The 20,882-nt window shown below is 43.9% G+C and overlaps 1 protein-coding gene across 1 annotated transcript in view; it reads left to right on the forward strand.

Annotated features, from left to right (window-relative positions):
* Positions 1-20,882, forward strand: part of RAB31 (RAB31, member RAS oncogene family) — a 111,939-nt gene that overhangs the window by 46,598 nt on the left and 44,459 nt on the right. The window contains exons 4-5 of the mRNA XM_059041277.2: positions 19,027-19,098; positions 20,176-20,282. Coding sequence (XP_058897260.1) covers positions 19,027-19,098; positions 20,176-20,282 — 179 coding nt within the window. The remainder of the gene's footprint in view (positions 1-19,026; positions 19,099-20,175; positions 20,283-20,882) is intronic.

Consider the following 20,882-nt stretch of genomic DNA (forward strand, 5'->3'; position numbering starts at 1 on the left):
TCATTGCAGTGCGAGGGCTTCTCGTTGCAGTGGCTTCTCTTGCTGCAGAGCACGGGCTCTAGGTGTGCGGGCTTCAGTAGTTGTGGCATGTGGGCTCAGTAGTTGTGGCTCACGGGCTCTAGAGCGCAGGCTCAGTAGTTGTGGTGCACGGGTTTCGTTGCTCCACGGCATGTGGGATCTTCCCAGAGCAGGGCTTGAACCCGTGTCCCCTGCATTGGCAGGCGGATTCTTAACCACTGGGCCACCAGGGAAGTCCTTGGCTTGCTTACCTTTAAATTGACTTCATTTTTAGGCTGACCCACCAGCTTCCCTTCCACAAAGGTGGCAAGGAGGCCTCAATCAGCAACCCCAGGAAGCAGGCACCTCTTCCCAGACCTGCCCCTGGGGTCCTCCTTCACCTGGTCATGTGCTCGGGGGCTTTGGCACCCCTACTGGTGGGGCCAGGCAGTACACCTACCCCTGGAGGTGAGGGCTACGCTGAGTTGCGCCTGAACCCCGCTGTCTGGGAGCCGGACGGGCTTTGTTCCCTGAGGAAAGTCTGGGTTCTCTTGCTCGGAAACAGGGCAATGGACATTGGGTTACCAGAAACAGCAGATGACTGCTTTCTTATTCCTGATTCTTTTTCTTTGCTGAAGATATTTATGGAGAAGATTACTCAAGAACCTCACGTCTTTAGATTTTAAAAAGTGAAATAACAAACACCAGCAGACTGTCTAGAGCAGAGAATGTGTGTAGTAAGTAGCGTGTGTGTTATCAAAGTTGAGAGGGGTGGCCAGGAGAAGTGAACACAGCGGTAACCAATACTTTGTCTTCAACGAGAGCTTTCAGCCTGATCAAAACTTTCACCAGAGCTTGTGATCGTGGAGTGACAGGTTGAACTTCCCCTGATCTGGTCCCAGCTCAGACGTCACCTTCTCTGCCCACCCTGCCTAGAATGTCAGCACTTCCTCCCCGCCCTCCCCACCCCAGTTTTCTCCATAGCCCTTACCAGCCTCTAATACACCACTGAATTCACTTATCGATTCTGTGGACCGTCTCCCTGTCAAAGAAAGAGAATCCGGGCTTCGGGATAATCCATCATTTTTCATCATCAGCTCCTGACAAATCAAGTGTGTGTTTATGTAATTTTCATCTTCTATAAATCCACTCTTAAAATGAACATTCCAGCATTTGTAGATTAAGGTGTTTCAGAGATTTCCTTTTCTTTAATTGGGACGAATCTTCTGTCCCACAAATGCTAACCTCATTAGAATGTCTTCTGTTTCTTTGTGGAATTGAGAGTGCAGATATGCACATATGAAGCTGCTGCCTGGGGCCCCTCTTTCTCTGTTTCATGAAGTGAGGGGGATGGATTCCAGGGGAAATGTCTTTTTAGGGACCTCTTCTGCATGTACTTGTGTGTTCTCTGTAGTAGATCTGCTAGCTTTTTGTTTTGGGAGTTTGAGGGGTTGTTATTTAAACTTAAGCAGTAAGATTTTCTTGTTCCCCATTTTACTTTTGCCCATGAAATAGTTGATTTTGCAGCTGCTCTTAATGAGTGTAATAAGTCAATTTTACATAGATCTGGCAGCACTGCGGCTTCTACCACTGGCTCCCGTGTCCTGAAGGCTTGCTGTGCTCCAGCCCTGTGCTGAGTGCCTTCTGTGCACCAATGCATTTAGCCTGCTCACAGCACTCTGAGCTGGGGACTGTCTTTATCTCCATTTACAGGGGAGGTCACCCAGGCACAGAGAGGTTAAGTAACTTGCTCAAGATCACACAGCTAATAAGGTATAAAGCTGAAATTTGAATCTAGCAGTCTGGGTCCTGTGCCTTATAGTTCCGTTATGATAGAAAAATCATACAAAACCATACAGTTGAAAGTAAAATTATCCAAAATCCCAACCCCCAGATATTTCCACTGTTGACAGTAGGTGACCATCCTTCAGAGAGCTCATTGTGTGTGCTGGTAATTTCATATCAATGGGATCCTGAGTCTTTATAATCTGCCATTTTCACTTGATAATAGTGTCCTTAAAGGGAGATTTCTGTATAATCTAAACAGGACATTTGACATTTACTTACTTATTCCAATGAAATATTCAAGCGGTCGATTGCTTTTGATGAAATTTGGCTCTAAAGTGACTATTTTCGTTTGGAGTCTGGCCCACTTAGCATCTCAAAGCAACATAGCAATAAAATTTTTTTTCATATGACCGTATTTTTAATTCTTCTAATTGCTTTTCTGAAATTTGACCCTTAGAGGTTATAGACACCTGTGACTCTATTACTATGCCTATAATTTGAAAAGTGTTGCCTTGTAAGTGCAAAAGGCACAACTCCGAACTAGTGATTCTCTTTATACTTCAGGGAGGAGGGATGGGGTTTGGGTGGTAACTTCAGGTGAATCCAGTTTGTGGCGAGCTAGTGAGCCGTATCCACCCAGACTCTTGGTTGTCCGATGCCTCTGACCCTCGAAGGGCTGGTGTGTGACTTCCGGTTGACCTTGTCTGTGGTCCCCCTGTGCGGTCTCTCCAGGATGGCAGTCTTTCAGTCGTTTGGGCATCTCCTGGCGGGACTTAATCGTGCTCGTAATGACATTGCCTCATGTTTGAGCTAAAAATAAATTCCCTGCTGTTGGTTCTCTCATTGATTGTTGGAGTCCAGTGCATTTTATTTTCCCTGCTTATCTTCATAGAAATCTGCTGCTGTTCTCCTTAGTTTTCACAACGCTAAACAAACCCAATCTCTTTGGATTTATGAGTTGACGATATCAGGACAGATTTCTGTGTCCTCAAGGAGGGAGACTGCTGAGTGCAGTGCTTTGCATATGTTAATTCCTCAAAATTAGACCAAGTCTGTGTCTGCCTGGCGCACACAGCACTTCCGTCGATGCGCTACTTACTGCCGGTACTAATCCTGCATTATACGTGTGGCACAGATTCATACTCTTGAAGGTTTATTTTTCCCTCTGGGCACTGAAGATGTAAAAGGATCCCGGTTCTCCTGTCCTTGTATAAGAGTGCATTCATTCTTTTTTTGTTTTAAATTTTATTGAAGTATCGTTGATTTACAGTGTTGTGTTGATTTCTGCTGTATAGCAAAGTGACTCACTTATACATATATATATTCTTTTCCATTACAGTTTATCACAGGATATTGAATATAGTTCCCTGTGCTGTACAGCAGGACCTTGTTGTTTATCCATCCTATATGTAATAGTTTGCCTCTGCTAATCCCAGACTCCCAGTCCTTCCCTGCCCGGCCCCATTGGCAACCACAAGTCAGTTCTCTCTGTCTGTGAGTGTGTTTCTGTTTCATAGATATGTTCATTTGTGTCGTACTTTAGATTTTACACATAAGTGATATCATATGGTATTTGTCTTTCTCTTTCTGACTTCATTTAGTATGATCATCTCTAGGTCCATCCATGTTGCTGCAAATGGCATTATTTTATTCTTTTTGTGGCTGAGTAGTATTCCATTGTGTATATGTACCACATCTTCTTTATCCATTCCTCTGTTGATGGACATTTAGGTTGTTTCCATGTCTTGGCTATTGCGAATAGTGCTGCTATGAACATAGGGGTGCATGTATCTTTTCAAACTAGAGTTTCGTCTGGGTCTAAGAGTGCATTCTTTCTTGGTATGTTGTTTTAACTTTGCTTTCAGTTCAGCCATATATGATGGGCGTTCTCCAGTTCTTTCAATGGCAAATGGTAATCCACCGAGTGCCTCTGTAAGAAAAATGGTTTTTAAAAAATGTAACCATTGGGGCTTCCCTGGTGGCGCAGTGGTTGAGAATCCGCCTGCCGATGCAGGAGACACGGGTTCGTGCCCTGGTCCGGGAAGATCCCACATGCCGCGGAGCAACTAAGCCCGTGAGCCATGGCCGCTAGGCCTGCGCGTCCGGAGCCTGTGCTCCGCAACGGGAGAGGCCACAACAGTGAGAGGCCCGCATACCGCAAAAAAAAAAAAAAAAAAAATGTAACCATTTTCAATTGATTGTTGAATCCGATTTGTTAAAAGCTTACCATTTTCGAGATGTGTGCATTTACTTTGCTACTCCCCAGAGGGCTGTTGCGAGGGAAGAGTGCCCCTGTTGGAGCTCGGTGGGGGCTTCTGGGGTTTCCTTCCTGCCCGGTTCGCCTGGGTGCTGGTTTCCGCTTCATGCTGATCTGTGAGGAGGAGCATCGGTAGGTGAGCAAAGCCCCAAGAAGGATGCACTCAGGGACCGCAGCTCAGAGAGAGACGCGGGAAGACAAAGGTATTTATCTGCCCGGTCTGTCCTCCCATCGTCAGAGTTTGTGAGGGGAAATGAGACTTCTGTCCCCCGGTATCAACACGTCATTCCTTCCCTTGGAGTTTCCTTTGATTTCCTCCTTTGTTTTTTCACTTAAACTGGGGACCAGCATATCCTCATTGCTATTAAATATCACAATATGAGATGCAACCTTCAGTTTCTAGATGTGTGCTTCCAGATCCTTCTGTGCCTGCTTTAAAACACAATCACAATCTATAGAATAACGCCATTGAAAATGTCAGTATCTTGGAAGAATGTCAGGCTTCCTTCTCTTGGTCTGATCCATCAGAGCAGCATTATTTTAAGAATCTAACCTGGAAAAATATTAGATCATCTTATTCTTTTTTAAAAAAAATTAATTAATTTAATTAATTTATTTATTTTTGGCTGCGTTGGGTCTTTGTTCCTGCGTGTGGACTCTCTCTAGTTGCGGCGAGCGGGGGCTACTCTTCGTTGCGGTGCGCGGGCTTCTCATTGCGGTGGCTTCTCTTGTTGCGGAGCACAGGCTCTAAGGCGCGTAGGCTTCAGTAGTTGTGGCACGTGGGCTCAGTAGTTGTGGCTCGCGGGCTTCAGTAGTTGTGGCTCGCGGGCTCTAGAGCGCAGGCTCAGCAGTTGTGGTGCATGGGCTTAGTTCCTCTGTGGCACGTGGGATCTTTCTTGTGGTACGCGGGCCTCTCACTGTTGTGGCCTCTCCCGTTGCGGAGCACAGGCTCCGGACGCGCAGGCTCAGCGGCCATGGCTCACGGGCCCAGCTGCTCCGCGGCGTGTGGGATCTTCCCGGACCGGGGCACAAACCCGTGTCCCCTGCATCAGCAGGCGGACTCTCAACCACTGCGCCACCAGGGAAGCCCTCATCTTATTCTTTTGTTTCATTTGGTTAGAGTCAGTGTTATAGCCGTCTGTCTTTCCTAGTGGACTGCCTGAGCCGTAACGGGTGCATTTGTGTAATTTTGGTTTCAAATGAACCACAGTCACAGACTCCACAAAGGTGAGTTGATGATTCTGTTATTAGCATAAAAACTCTCCAGTCCTCTGCAAACATCTGAAGTTGGATAGACTGGCTTCTGAAATCAAGCTCATTGTTTTATCCTTTTTTAAGGATGAAATTGAAGAACACACAGACTAAAAAATAGCCTCCCCTCAAATCCCCCAGCCCTCGGCTAATTTCAGTCTCTAGATTTTCCTAATCTGGACATTTCATATAAATGGACTCATGCAGTCTGTGGGTTTTCTGACTGTCTTCTTTCACTGAGCATAATGTCATCAAGGTTCATCCATGTTGTAGCTGGGTCAGTACTTCCTCCTTACGGCTGATTTATGTTCCATAGTATGGATTACTACATTTTGTTTATCCATCCATCAGTCGATGGACGTTTGGGTTGTTTACACTTCTTGGCTTTTATGAATAAGTGATGCTGTGAACATTCTTGTACAAGTTTTTGTGCAGATGCATTTTTAAAAATCTCTTGGGTATGCATGGAGGGGTGAAATTGGTCGTGACTCTTAAGTTTAGCATTCTGAGGAGCTGCCAAGCTGTTTTCCAAAGTGGTTGCAGCAGGCTGGTGATTCTAAGTTTAGCATTTTGAGGACCTGCCAAGCTGTTTTCTAAAGTGGTTGCACAATTTTATATTCCTACCAGCAATGCATGAGGTTCCAATTTCTCCACATTTTCGCCAATACTTGTCTTTGCCTAACTCAGCGTCACTGGATTTACTCCTGTATGTTCGTCTGAGAGTTTTATAGTCTTAGTTCTTACATTTGCTCTCTGATCATTTGTTGTTACTTTTTGTGTTTCTTGGTAAGAAAGGAATTCAGCCTCATTCTTTGTATGTCAGTATCATACACACAATTGAAAAGACTATTCTTTGCCCAGTTAGTTGTCTTGGCACCTTTGTTGAGGATCAGTTGGCCACACGTGTGAGGGGTTAATGACTCTCGCTCCTATTCCTTTGATCTAAAATTTTCCTGTAGCTTTGTAGTAAGCTTTGAAATTGGGAAGTATGAGTCCTCCAACTTATTCTTTTTCAAGGTTCTTTTGGCTCTTCTGGGTCCCTTGCATTTCCACATGAATTTTAGGATCAGCTTGTAAATGACTATCAAAAAAACTCCAGTTAGGATTTTGATAGCGATTGTATTGAATCCATAGTGAATTTGAGGTTACCTACTCGTTAAACCTTTAAATTATAAGTGATAAGTGAGTTTCACACTGTCTTTCATCCTTTTGGAGATTACTTGTGATTTGGAAGTGCAGTCTTGACCTCAGAGTAGTACCTAAAGAAAAAATGTTGAATAAAGTATTAAATCTTTTAAATGTTTAAATGTGGTTCCTGTAGTAAATTCATGTAGTACCATAAACAAGGTCATATTTGTGAAGTTATCACTTACAATGTACCAAACCATTATTAGACTTGAAATTTATGGTATTTGACTAAATATATATATATATATATTTTTTTTTTTTTTTTTTTTTTTTTCTTTTGCGGTACGCGGGCCTCTCACTGTTGTGGCCTCTCTTGTTGTGCCGGACGCGCAGGCTCAGCGGCCATGGCTCACGGGCCCAGCCGCTCTGCGGCATGTGGGATCTTCCCGGACCGGGGCACGAACCCGTGTCCCCTGCATCGGCAGGTGGACTCTCAACCACTGCGCCACCAGGGAAGCCCTAAATATATATTTTTAAAAGAAGGAATCAGTCATCAAAGTAGTAGTATTTGCAGCTGATTTAGTTTTATTTCAGCAATATTATCTAACCCAAGACCAGACTTTAAAATGACTTAATACATACTGCTAATGATAATGTGATCATATTCTGAAACCCATTGATTCAAAAGGCTTATGGGTCACTTTCCTAGTGAGTGCACAGACTTTTTTTCCCCCCAATTGTGAGAGATTTTTAAAGATTCTAGAAAATATATACTAAAGAGCTATATTGGCACCACCCGGGTTTGTTTAATCTTTACTTGTTCCTTCTGTCAGGAGTTTTCTTTGAGCCCCGGGTGCCTGAAGAAGGAATAGTCACTGAGGCCCCAGGAGCTGACGGCTTCCTGGGTGCAGTTGTGACAACTTGGGTGCCCGGGCTGATTAGCAGTACTGCTTGTTCCCCTACTTTGGCTGAATTCTGCCAGCACCTACCAGTCTCCCATCATTTGGAAACTTAGGTGATTGGAGGTCGGGTGCTGGGATGCAGCTGAGAATGCCATGGCCTCACTGCTGGGTCTGAATGGGTCCTTGAGAAGGAAAAGAGAACTGAAGACAGCAAGTATCTGAGGTCAAGTTCAGGCTCTTTTACAAACATCAAAAGAAACCTGTCTGCTCTCTTTCCTTCTTTCTCAGGGCCCTGGAGTCCATGGTCAGGAAAGTGGTTCACTATTCATAGGCTGCAGCTAAAGTCAGAGGAAATTTTGACCTTCAGGAATCCTTGAAGAAAGAGGCCTCTTACAGGCTCCAAATGAGCTGCTCTTTGTTTTTTCCCCCACTCGCCTTGCAGCCCCTGGAAAGAGAGGCCCAGCTCCCAGCACGGAGCACACACTTGGAGCACGGCTGGGGGGGGGGGGCTCCACCCTGGGGCGCCTCCTCACAAACCTCCATGGGGGTCTCCCTTCAATGGGAGGAGGTAGAGTACATGCACCCCCCGCCCCAGAGAACAGTGCTGTCACGGTGTGAATCAAGGTCCGAATAAGGGAACTACCCCCTCGCTCCATCACCCACCAAGAATGCTCCCAGAAAGGAAAAGTGGATGAAGGTTTTGTGGGAAGAAGACAGCTTAGAAACCTGCACATGTGCTGTGTGCTATTAAAATGAGATCAACAGCTGTCGACGGGGCCGGGTCACGGCAGCTCCTCTTATTTATTTATTTTTATTTTTATTTTTTAAAATTTTTATTGGAGTAGAGTTGATTTAAAATGTTGTGTTAGTTTCTATTGTACAGCAAAGTGAATGAGTTATACATATACATATATCCGCTCTTTTTTAGATTCTTTTCCCATATAGGCCATTACAAAGCACTGAGTAGAGTTCCCTGTGCTATACAGTAGATTCTCCCTAGTTATCTATTTTATATATGGTAGTGTTTATATGTCAATCCCAATCTTCCAATTTGTCCCTCCCCTCCCCTTTCCCTCCCTGGTAACCATAAGTTTGTTTTCTACATCTGTGACTCTATGTATGTTTTATAAATAAGATTGTTTGTACCATTTTTTTTTAGTTTCCACACATAAGGACTATCATGTGATACGTGTCTTTGTCTGACTTACTTCACTCTATACGACAGTCTCTAGGTCCATCCACATTGCTGCACATGACATTATTTCGTTCTTTTTTAGCGGCTCCTCTTAGAAGAAGCCCCAGGAGTCTCCTTTAGTTAAAAGTGGTACAGCCCAAGAGGGACAGTTATCTGGCGGCAGAAACTTCAGGAACAAAGCCTGACAGTGGCGTGGGGAAGGGGGCAGAGCTAGTTGCTCATAGACCTGGTCCCTAGGGTCGTTCCGTGTGTGGGTGTTGGTGTCATTGAGGAAAATAGGACTTTAGGTTCAGAATTGCCCTCCTGTGCGTCAGAGATGCTGCTGACAGGAGAGCAAGAGGAAGGACACGTCCATGTACTAAAATAATAAATCCTTCGGGAAACACTGTAAACGTCTCTGCCCACGGCCAGTGGGATGGGACACTGGAATTGGGGAAGGGGGTGGGGAGTGGGGACCCAGGAGCGGGGGGGCAGGAATCTCAGCCCTGAGCTGGTCTGAAAGGGGCCCAGTCCCTTGCCCTCTGCATCCTCCCCATCACGACACACCCCACTGTCTTCCTTGATTCCTCAGAGGGCATCTCCCTGTCCTCTGGAGGGATGTGGCTCCTCTAGATGAAGATGCTTCGATAGTTGGGCTTTTAGCGTGTGTATCTAGTCTGGGACGTGACACCCTAAGTGGCTTCTAATTGTGAGGCTGTGGTCTGTGCCGCTTGGGTCGAGGCCAGTTTCCCTCTGTGACTCTCAAGCAACCTGGGGCAGAGAGCAGGTCGTGTCTACACAGGGACAGAGGAGTGCCCTCTGAGAGGGACCTCACCGTGTGTGCCTTTATCTCCAGAGCAGCAGCCCCTCTGAAGGCGGCGCCTCCACCCTCCACCCCAAGGAGAATGTGCGCTTTGGAGGACAGGGATTTGTCTGTCTTCTTCACCTTCTCTGTCTCCTGTGGCTTCAAACAACCCGGGCTCATGCTCTCATAGGTCTGGGGAGGTTCCTTCGCAGAGGCTCTGGGAAGAATCCGTTTCCTGGCCTTTTACAGAGTCCGCCCAGTCTTTGGTTTGTGGCTTCTTCGTCCATCTTCAAAGCCAGCAGGAGAGCATCTTCAAGTTTCTCTGACTCTCCTGCCTCCCTCTTCCATGTGAGAGGACCCTTGTGGTGACATCGGGCCCACCTGGTAACCCAGGGTAATTGTCCGTCCCAGTATCATCTGGCCAGGAACCCAGTGCCCCGTCGCTGTGCACCGTAACATCACCACAGGGCCAGAGATTAGGTGGAAACCTTTGGGGACTGTCACCCTACCTACCAACCGTGAGTCTCCATGTCTTAGAACGGTCCCTGTCACGTGTCAGGTGTCCAGGTGATAGCTGATCAATGAATGAGTGACGTTAGTGCCAACCCGTATCTTCATCTCTGTAAGCAATGCTTCATTTCAGAGAATCAGCTGATGAGTGGAAAAAGCGTGGAATTTGGGGTCAGAAGACCTGCGTTCAAGGTCTTTTAAGAGCTGTGTGTCTGTGGGCAATTTACGTAATCATCCAGAGCCTCAGTTTTCTCATCTGTAGAATGGGAACACCCCCACCCCACCCCATCCCCCTGTCTAGGCTGCCTGCACAGGGTTACTGGCTCATCCTGTGGGTTCAGTCTCTGAATGTTTGTTGAGTTCCTGCTGCTGCCCAGATAGGGGGTCACCGAAGGTTCTCGGAGGAGGAGGTGGCAGCTGAGAAATGTGTGAATGAAGGAGGGGGCGAGCCGTGTGGGTATGGGTGGAGGAGGGTCCAGGCTGGGGGAAAACCTGCAACTCCTTGTGGCTGCAGGTTCAGGCCTGGTGCCCCAGCGACGAGGGCCTTAGACACCACAGTCCGGGGGTGGATTTTATGCTAAGTTAGACATGTTGAACAGGAAGGTGACACATTTGACTTATATTTGAAGAAAAGTCCTTCTGCTTTACAGTTAACATGATATGATGTCAAGTGTTTGCTGCATTGGACTCCAGTGGTGGGGGTGGTCTGGGCGGTGAGGTGGGGGCAGATATTAGGGGCCGCGTGTCAGGGGTGGTGAGTCTGGGGGATAAGAGCACTGACGTGCGTTATACTCTGCTCTCTTGTGTGTGTGTTTGAAAATTTCCATGATAAAAAGTTAAAAATAGATTCAACAGTGTATGTAAACAAAAATCACAACCCGGCAGTAAAAGACAGCATCCCCCAGCCCCCGCTGTGCAGCCAGCGTGGAGGCCACGGCGACATCTAAATGCACTGATGAAAGCTTTGGGACAGTGGGTCACGGGAGGCCGACCTGGGCTCAGGAAGGTGATGCACGGGGCGTGGGGGGAGGTTTCCTCGTGGCTGCATCGAGGGCCAGCTTTGCTGGCACCGGGGTGGCCGGCGCCTGGGAGTGCGGGGTCGCCAGCTCGGGTACGATCCCGGGTGATGCTCTGTGGTCCCACTCCATGGGGGACTCGCCTCCACGATGGGACATGGAAGCTCAGAGGGCCGAGTACGCAGAGCCTGGAGGAGAGAGAGAGGGAGATGTGACCCCATCACCACTTTTCCTCCGATGATTTAGGGGCAAGTGGGGCACACGTGGTTCTGCACTTATAGGACCGCTCCCCACCCCCGCAGCCAACTGGACTGAGAGCTGAGGGTCCCCGTGGTTGGGATTTTCATGGGTGGGAGAAACGTGAATTGCTACAGCGCTTCGAAACCTTGACTTCTGTCTTACACATTATTCTAGGGATCAGAATAGGCCAGCTCATGACCTTGTCTTTTAAAACACACTGATCCGCTTCCCCTTACTCCCATGCCGACACCGTTTTTGTGGAAAGACATTTGGATTTGGTCCTATCATTTTCTGCTACAGAAGGTTGGCACGCACCTTCTCAGGTGACCCTAAACCCCAGCTTCCTCCTGGGACTTTTGCTTTAACCCTTTGATCTCCGCATGCAGAGGAAGCCCTTTGACATTAACTGGCACATTAAAAGAAAAAAGAAAGCAGAGGGGGAAAACATTCCCCTCTCATTGCAAAAGTAGTGTATCCTGTTAAAAAATTTTTAAAAATAATTAGGAAATATGGAAACAAGTGATGGTTTCCCTATAATGGCATTATTCAGAAATAACCATTTTCATAGGCTTTTCTCTTAAACTTTACCTATTGTTGGATTTTAGGACATCTGAGTAGGCTTATTAAATAGGCCTCTGCTTTTCTGTGGAGAGAGAGGGTCTGTGTAAAACTTAGAAATGCTCTTCTGAATGACACAGAGAGTACATTCAGTAGTGGTTTTTCCATTCAACTTTTGCCAGCTGAGAATGTCGGAACGTCAGGAATTTTCCTCTACCACTTCTCTCTTTGTTTGAATCCTGAGGGACCTTGGGATGTGTTTTGGCTTCTGCCCTTGAGTGTGCGTGGCCCTGGTGTTCTGGGGGAGGGTGAGAATTTCTGCTCGAGCGCTGGCCCCCGAGACAGACCAGCACTGGCTCCCAGGCTGCGTGGAAGCATCTCACCAGGGACAGAGTGTTCTCTGAAAATCCTAAACCAACCAATCCCTGAAGTTCCAGGACCCGATGCCAGAGCCCCCTGTCTTGGGTTACTCATCTGGGGAGAGAGAGCCCAGCTGGGGCCTGTCCTTGTTTGGAAATTTCATGTATTTTCCACCACTGCTCATCCTTGATGTGCAGGATTTTGCTGCTGTGGAATTTATGACACCACCAACCTGAGTGTAAGGAATTTTGCCTGAAGCAGACTGGGTGGTCTAAAGGATTAGGTTTCCTGGAATAACACTTTCTGCCTGTGTGCTGAGTGTGTGTGTGTGTGTGTGTGTGTGTGTGTGTGTGTGTGTGTGTGTGTGTGTAGGCACAAAAAAGGATGCTGTGGGATGGGAAGAAGGGAGCTTGGGAGCTTTGTTTTGCAGGTATGGCAAGAGCAGAGCAGGGGAAGGAGGTTCCATGCAGAGCCTGTCTCACCTTGAACTGTGAGTGTCCTCACAGAGCTGGGAAAACCTGAGCTGTCACCACCCACGCCCCACCACCGCCACCCCCAAACCGGTACAGAGCCAGACGCAGGTCAACACCCCGCCTTGGGTCTTCATCCTATGCCCCTAAGGTGGGTTCTCAGGACACTCACTAGGTCCCTAGATGTTAATAAATATTACTTGAAAAAAGGTAAAAAGTAAATCAAAAATTCTGAGTTAAAAGCAAAATAAATAGGTTCCTTTACTACGGAAATTTTCAGAGCCTTTCATGTACTAATAAAACTCTGCAAACCTCCAGGGGAACATTGTAATATGTAGAGTTTCTCAAACTTACATGACCAAGAAACCTTTTTTTCCAAAAAGTACTTCAAGGGCACAGGGTTCTGCAGAAAACCCTTCCTTGGGAAATACTAAGCCATCCTGCCTCACGTGCCATTTCATATTTTTCAGAAACTTGAGTGTAATTGCTGCCCAGTATTCCATCATATGGCTGAGCCAAAGTTATGTTTCCAGTCCCTGATGGTTAGACATTGAGGTTGATTACAATTTTTCAGCATTACTGATGATTCTAGAATGAATTCTGGTTTCTTCAAGGCCACCTCTGATCATCCCCTTCAGAAGTGGAATTGTTGAGTCAAAGCATATGAATGTTTCAAGACTTTTAAATTTTATTGGGAGTATAGTTGATTTACAATGTTATGTTAGTTTGAAGTGTACAACAAAGTGATTCAGCTGTACATATACATATATTCAATCTTTTTTAGATTCTTTTCTCATGTAGGTTATCACAGAATATTGGGTAGAGTTGCCTGTGCTCTACAGTAGGTCCTTGTTGGTTATCTATCTTATACGTGGTAGTGTGCATGTGTTCATCGCAAGCTCCTGATTTATCCTTCCCCCCAACATTTCCCATTTGGTAACCATAAGTTTGTTTTCTCTGTCTGTACGTCTGTTTCTGTTTTGTGAATAAGTTCATCTGTGTCATTTTTAAAAATTAGATTCCATATATGAGTGATATCATATGATATTTGTATTTGTCTGTCTTTCTTCACTTAGTATGATGATCTCTAGGTCCATCCATGTTGCTACAAATGACATTATTTTATTCTTCTTTATGGCTGAGTAATATTCCATTGAATATATGTACCACATCTTCTTTATCCACTCCTCTGTCGATGGACATTTAGGTAAGACTTTCTAAATACATTGTCCAGATGCTTTCCAGAAAGGTCATGTCCACTTATCATTTTGCCCCTTGCTGGAAGTGAGAGCAGCACTTTGCACCTGTGAAAGCTGAGGGTCTTAGAAGCTCAGAGAAGGCCATTCCCTTGCCCTTACCCTGTAGACATCCAGCAATTACAGTCACACACATGGACATAAACAGCCTCTTCTTTTGAGGGACAGATTGACTGTTCACAATGCCTGTGCTTCTTCTAAACAAATGTCACCTGAGAATTATCTGAACACTTTTTTTTTTTTTTTTTTTTGCGGTACGCGGGCCTCTTACTGCTGTGGCCTCTCCCATTGCGGAGCACAGGCTCCGGACGTGCAGGCTCAGCGGCCATGGCTCACGGGCCCAGCCGCTCCGCGGCATGTGGGATCTTCCTGGACTGGGGCATGAACCCACGTCCCCTGCATCGGCAGGCGGACTCTCAACCACTGCGCCACCAGGGAAGCCCTGAACACTTTAATTTGGCATTCTGGATATTTTGTTGGGTAGTTAGGGAAGAAGGGATTTTGAATTGGCATCTATTGTGCTGATTTTCAAATAACCTTTCAAGGTGAGATTTTTAAAAAAGTTTTATCAACCTCCTGTGATTGAGAACTTTGTTTCTAGAAGAATCTTTTATGAGAGTGTTTCATCAGTCTTAATTCCAACCCCTCGGAAATGGAATGATGTCATATTGAGTGTTGAAGCTGATTGTGGCTTTTGTTTTCTATTTGTAGGGGAAAAGTATACACATTGTAGGCCAGACGTGATTTATCTTTTTGTCCTCCACAAGCATTATCCTTTGGCCAATGCATTACTGGGTTGTGGAACTGAGACACGAACTTTAACTCATTAAAACCCCCAGGTCCCTGGTAATAAAGTTTAAGTGGCTTCATCAACAGATTTATTTCAAAATGATTCCATTTGGAGGAAGGAAAGAGCAAGTAATGCATTATATACAAAGCTCTAGTAAATAATTCATGAGACCTGCACAGCAGTGACCGTTTCAGATTCACTTCACGGTGTTACAGCTGAAAACAAATTCTGTCTTAGAAAATCCACGATTTGTTCCTCTTTGTGTATACAGTTTGTACTTACTCTTCTGCTTCGAGTGTTTAAGTGGACCATTCTTAGATGGAGGCTATTTTGGAAAAATAGACATTTTGTATAATTGGGCTAAAAGGACACTTTATATGTATTCCTTTCCATTAGCAAAGCAGGAATGTTTTTAAAAATATATGGCTTTTTTCTCCTTTATGGCAGGAATTCTGATTTTGTTTTCTGCATCTGGAGTGCGTTGCCAAAGGATGGACTAAAAATAGATTTTTGGTGCCTGACAAGACAACAAACACAGAGCTGGGCAGCCAGTGCCTATGGAACGGCTCTGTCCTCAGTGACTCCTGGTCAGCAGCCATGGTCCTCCAGCTGGGAACTCCTGGGTCCATCCTGAGCTCCATCCAACCCATTCCCTTTTCAGAAAGACACACAGGAGCAGGGCAGTTTCTCATCAAGGTGGAGACTTGCACGAGGGCCGTGGGGCTGGGGTGGGTGGCCTGCTTCTTTGCACACTCTGGTGAGGCCACACTAGCATCCTGCAGTAAAAGGAATCCTCGACTATGGATGTGCTTCCAATTTCCAAATAGGATCATTTCAACTTGGCCAGTGTTGTTTCAATGAAAAGTATTGCATGGGAAGTAAAAATGAACGATGGTTTTGTTGTTTGCCAGAAAAACATCAGGATCCGAACTTTCTCTCCCTGCTCCCCCCCTCCCCCTGACTCCCCAGTAAATATGGCTGCTTTTTATTTCTTTTTCTTTTTTTAAATTTTCTTTTTATTTTATATTGGAGTGTAGTTGATTTACAATGTTGTGTTAGTTTCAGGTGTACAGCAAAGTGATTCAGTTGTACATATACATATGTGCATTCTTTTTCAGATTCTTTTCCCACATAGTTTATTACAGAATATGGAGTAGAGTTCCCTGTGCTGTACAGTAGGTCCTTGTTGATTGTCTGTTCTATATATAATAGTGTATATATGTTAATCCCAAACTCCTAATTTATCCCTTCCCCCCACCTTTCCCCTTTGGTAACCATAAGTTTGTTTTCTATGTCTGTGAGTCTATTTCTGTTTTGTAAATAAGTTCATTTGTATCATTCTTTCAGATTACACATATAAGTGATATCATATGATATTTGTCTTTGTCTAATTTACATTCACTCAGTATGATAATCTCTAGATACCTCCATGTTGCTGAAAATGGCATTATTTCATTAGTTTTTATGGCTGAAATATGGCTGCTTTTATAAAATTTAAAAATCACTTAAAAATCATCATAAAAATTTATACAATACAGACTCTTATGAGGAAAAGGTACCTGTGATGAGAAATCCCACTGTTAACATTTTGAGAAACATTATGTTATGCCTATACACACGGACACACCCAGACACATTTTACCCAAAATTATATTATGCTGCGTCTGCTGCTCTGAGACTGTTGTTTTCATTGAATGGTGTGTCAAGGATCTCTTCTCCTAGAAATAAAAATCCTCACCATCATTTTAATGGTTGTGGCATTTCCATGATATACATACACCGTTAATGAATTCTCTATGATGAACCTTTGGGTTGTTTTGAATATTTTTCTCCCATTTACCACATAGGGATGAGGATCTTTGTGTGACGATCACAAAAGTGGAACTTTAGGGTCAAACGATATGCACATTTCAACTTTTTGTTATATGTTACCAAACAGTAGCTTTGAAAGAAGATCTCTTTTTTTAAAAAAAAATAAAAATTGTATATGTTTAAGGTGTGCAACACGATGATTTGATGTATGTATACATAGTGAAATGATTACTGCAGTCAAGCTAATTAGCATATTTTCTCTTCACATAGTTACCCTTTTTAAGTGGTGAGAACATGTGAAATCTATTCTCTTGGCAAATTTCCAGGTTCAAGTATTATCAACCACAGTCATCGCACTGTGTATTCCATCTCTAGACTTACCCACATAGCTGCAACCTCGTCCCCTTTGATCACTGTCTTCCCACCCACCCCTACCCAGTGCCCTCAGCTCCTGCTAACCACCACTCTGTTCTTTGCTTCTATGTACTTGACATTTAAAAAAAATTGATGTATAATTGTCATACCACATTATGTTAGTTTCAGGTTTACAACATAGTGATTCAGTGTATGTATGTATTGTGAAATGATCACCACGATCAGTCTAGTTCACATCCTAGGTAACATTCATCACTGCACAGTTACAATTTCTTCTCTTGTGATGAGAACTTTTAAGATCTATTCTCTTAGGAACTTTCAAATATACAATACAGTATTATCAACTATAGTCACTATGCTACTGATTCTCTCCCCTGACTTATTTATTTTATACTTGAAAGTTGGTACCTTTTTTTAAAAAATAAATTTATTTTATTTATTTATTTTTGGCTGCGTTGGGTCTTTGTTGCTGCGCGGGGCTTTCGTTAGTTGCGGAGGGCGGGGGCTACTCTTCGTTGCAGTGTGCGGGCTTCTTATTGAGGTGGCTTCTCTTGTTGCAGAGCACGGGCTCTAGGCACGCGGGCTTCAGTAGTTGTGGCTCGTGGGCTCTAGAGCGTAGGCTCAGTAGTAGTGGCGCACGGGCCTAGTTGCTCCGCGGCACGTGGGATCTTCCCAGACCAGGGCTCCAACCCATGTCTCCTGCATTGGTGGGGAAGCCCGGAAGTTGGTACCTTTTGACCACCTTCACCTGTTATGCCCACCCCTGCCCACGGCCTCTGGCAACCTCCCATCTGCTCTCTGTATCTGTGAATTCAGTTTTTGTTTTTAGATCCACATGTAAGTGAGATCATATGGTGTTTATCTTTCTCAGACTGACTTACTTCACTTAGCATGATGCCCTCAAGTTCCCTCCGTGGTATTGCAAATGGCAAGATTTCATTCTTTTTTATGGCTGAATAATATTCCTGTGTGTGTGTGGTGTGTTTATATATGTGTGTGGTGTGTGTGTGTGTGTGTGAGTGTGTATACGTGTGTGTGTGTGTATCATATCTTACTGATGATCCATTTATCAGTTGATGGACACTGGTAGTTTTTCCATGTCTTGGCTTTTGTAAATAATGCTGTTGTGTACATGAGGGCGAATATATCTTTTCAAGTTAATGTTTTTGTTTTCTTCAGATAAATATCCAGAAAAGGAATTGCTGGACCATTTAGTAGTTCTATTTTTAATCTTTTGAGCAACCTCCATACTGTTTTCCATAGTGGCTACACCAATTTACATTCCGAACAACAGCGTATGAGGGTACCCTTTTCTCCATATCCCCGCCAACACTTGTTATTTCTTGTCTTTTTAATAATACCTGTTCTAACAGGTGCGAGGTGATATCTCATGTGGTTTTGATTTGCAGTTCCCTGATGGTTAGTGGTGTTGAGCACCTTTCCATAAACAGGTCTTAAAATATGTTCCTGTGTAGTGTATGAGTGTCTCCTGCCCCAAACCCACACCAACCCTGGATATGATCAATCTTTTTAATACTTAATAAATTAATAAATACCCTATCATTGTTTTGATTTTCATTTCTCTTATTATCATGAAACATATTTAAAAATATTTATTGGCAATTTATTACTCTTCCTCTGTGATTTATCTATCTATCTATATATCCTTTGTTCATTTTTCTATTGAGCTGAGTTATCTTTTTCTTATTGTCTTTCAAAACACCTCTGTGGTATATTCTTCAGATATATTCAAATATATTTAAAGATATATTCTTCAAAATATTCATAAAATCTGTATGTATCCCCAGGATAAGTATCTGTCCTGCTTGGGGATGAATGATTCTCATGACCAGCAACACATGCTCTGTTCACATTTGTTGTGAATTTGTGGGACGGCAGCCTTCCAGGCCCGAGGGTGGGGGCCGAGATGCCCTTGCTGCAGTGTTTCTCCTTAGCAGCCAGGCCCGGGTGGTGTGATTTATGCCAGTCTTGTCTTTTCCTTCCCTTGGCAAACATCTTCTCATCGCTGTATCATCCTAATGAGATTGCCCTGGGTCCACCATATTAGATAAGTGATGAGCGGTAGAGAAAAGAAAATTCATAGGATAGCAACATTGAAAATAACGTTTATTTTTGGTTTTTCCCAAGAATGAATTTCATGGTTTATGAACTACAAGGGAGGGTGCCATCGAGGAGGAAAGTTTGTCATCTGATCTGGATTCTGGGGAAATTCTAGGGATCCTATAGGGATGATGTAGGGTGATAATTTTATGTTTAATTTGGGATTGCATAAAGTATGTTCACTTTGGCCTAAAACTATCCATTGTTCCTAAACAGTTTCATTCACTGGCTCCCATGTACTATCGTGGATCCGCAGCAGCTGTCATAGTGTATGATATTACCAAACAGGTAAGAAGGTCCCCTTTAGAATTTAGGTGCTGTTTATGGTGATCCTCCTAGAAAGACCAAGGCAGAGACATCACTGAGTCTTACCAGCAGCCTGGGGTGAGATTCCACAGTATGCTGGTTGGGGAGAGTGAACACCAAATTTTGAGTTTCTCTCATCTATATGTAGCTAAGCCTTTCAAATCTACCTGCTAAATTAAATAAACAACAATGATCATTCGTTTTTAAAATCGACTGTTTGTAAGGGCAAGGTTATGCCTGCTAATACTGGTCTCCAGAATGTCAGATTTCTAGGAAAAGGAAAATTACTTTTAAATTTTGCATGTTTGATGGTTATAGATACTTATTTCCTATTAGTGTTTCGATCATACAACTTGAAACGCCAAGGATGATGTTTATATATGTATAGTGTGTCTGCATGCATATGGGATGAGTGTATTTTTAGTTATTATTTTGAGGACCCAGGATACCCGTCAATGAATAACGGCAGTGGTCTGCTGGCATTTCCCCCACTCCTGGAACTCAGCATTCAGGACCTGCTTGACTGAGCTTAGTTAACTGCTTTAACTAATTCGATGCTGTGACCATCCATGAGTTCCTGACCACTGCTTCCTAAATGGAGTGGCTACCTTGGCTGTTTCCTGGAGGTCATTGTGAGGGAAGAGCAGTTAGGAAAATAGGACTCTATAAAGCGTGTGTTTATGCGCGTGCGCGCGTGTGTGTGTGTATGTACGTATATATTTTTTCTTTTCTGATTAAGCAAGAACATTGGTTCAGTCCTATTGCTTTGTCTTACTCAAGTTGAGGTAAGGCTAACATTAATGTTATTTATAAAAGAAAATTACTGATATGATTATCTTAACTTCAAGTTTCCATTTTAGAAGGGGAACTTTTTACAGGCTCTGTAAGTATAACTTAGCTAATATTAAATTTTGTGCCAAGGTTGGGGTAGGATGTTAACCTTTGTGTGCCCCCTGAAGATGTTTTTCTTCATTAAATTATATTGGGCTTGTATTTTTACATGGTTCAAATATTACACTGATGGGTCTTTCCCAAGATTGATTTACACTTTTGGTTTAGGATTCATTTCATACCTTGAAGAAATGGGTGAAAGAACTGAAAGAACATGGTCCAGAAAACATTGTGATGGCTATCGCTGGAAACAAGTGCGACCTCTCAGATATTAGGTAAGATGCATTTAAAAAATATCTGTGCGGTTCAAGTCCTCCATCCCGAATGTCTGTGCGTAAAAGGCTGTCACAACTGTGTGGTTAAGTCCGTTCTCGGTGTCATAATTTAATCGATGTCATTCACTTGTGGTGATCAAGGTGGTATTTATTCAACCAGAGTAGAATTGAGGGAAAAATAATAGGGAGATGCACATTTGAGGGAGGACCCACTCATGAATATTTAAATCAAATCTCCTGTACAGAGTACAGTTACACCCCTGACTCTAGATGTCTTTGGGCTGAATGGTTTTAATATTTTTTTAAATTAATTAATTTATTTACTTGGCCACGCCGCACGGCTTGCATGATCTTAGTTCCCCGACCAGGGATCGAACCCGTGCCCCCTGCAGTAAAAGCACAGAGTCCTAACCTCTGGACTGCCAGGGAATTCCCTTATTATTGTTTATTGTTACCTTTTCTGTTTTGTCATTATTACTACTATTACCATTTTAGTAACATTTTCAAATGGTGAGGAGGGTTAGAATTCTTCACATTTTCCACAGCATCCCTGCTTGTTTTAGTTCTAGACTTTAACTTAAGGATGTAGCCAGTCTATAC

This window comes from Kogia breviceps, chromosome 15, assembly GCF_026419965.1.
Source record: "Kogia breviceps isolate mKogBre1 chromosome 15, mKogBre1 haplotype 1, whole genome shotgun sequence".
In the NCBI taxonomy this organism is placed as follows: Eukaryota; Metazoa; Chordata; class Mammalia; order Artiodactyla; family Physeteridae; genus Kogia; species Kogia breviceps.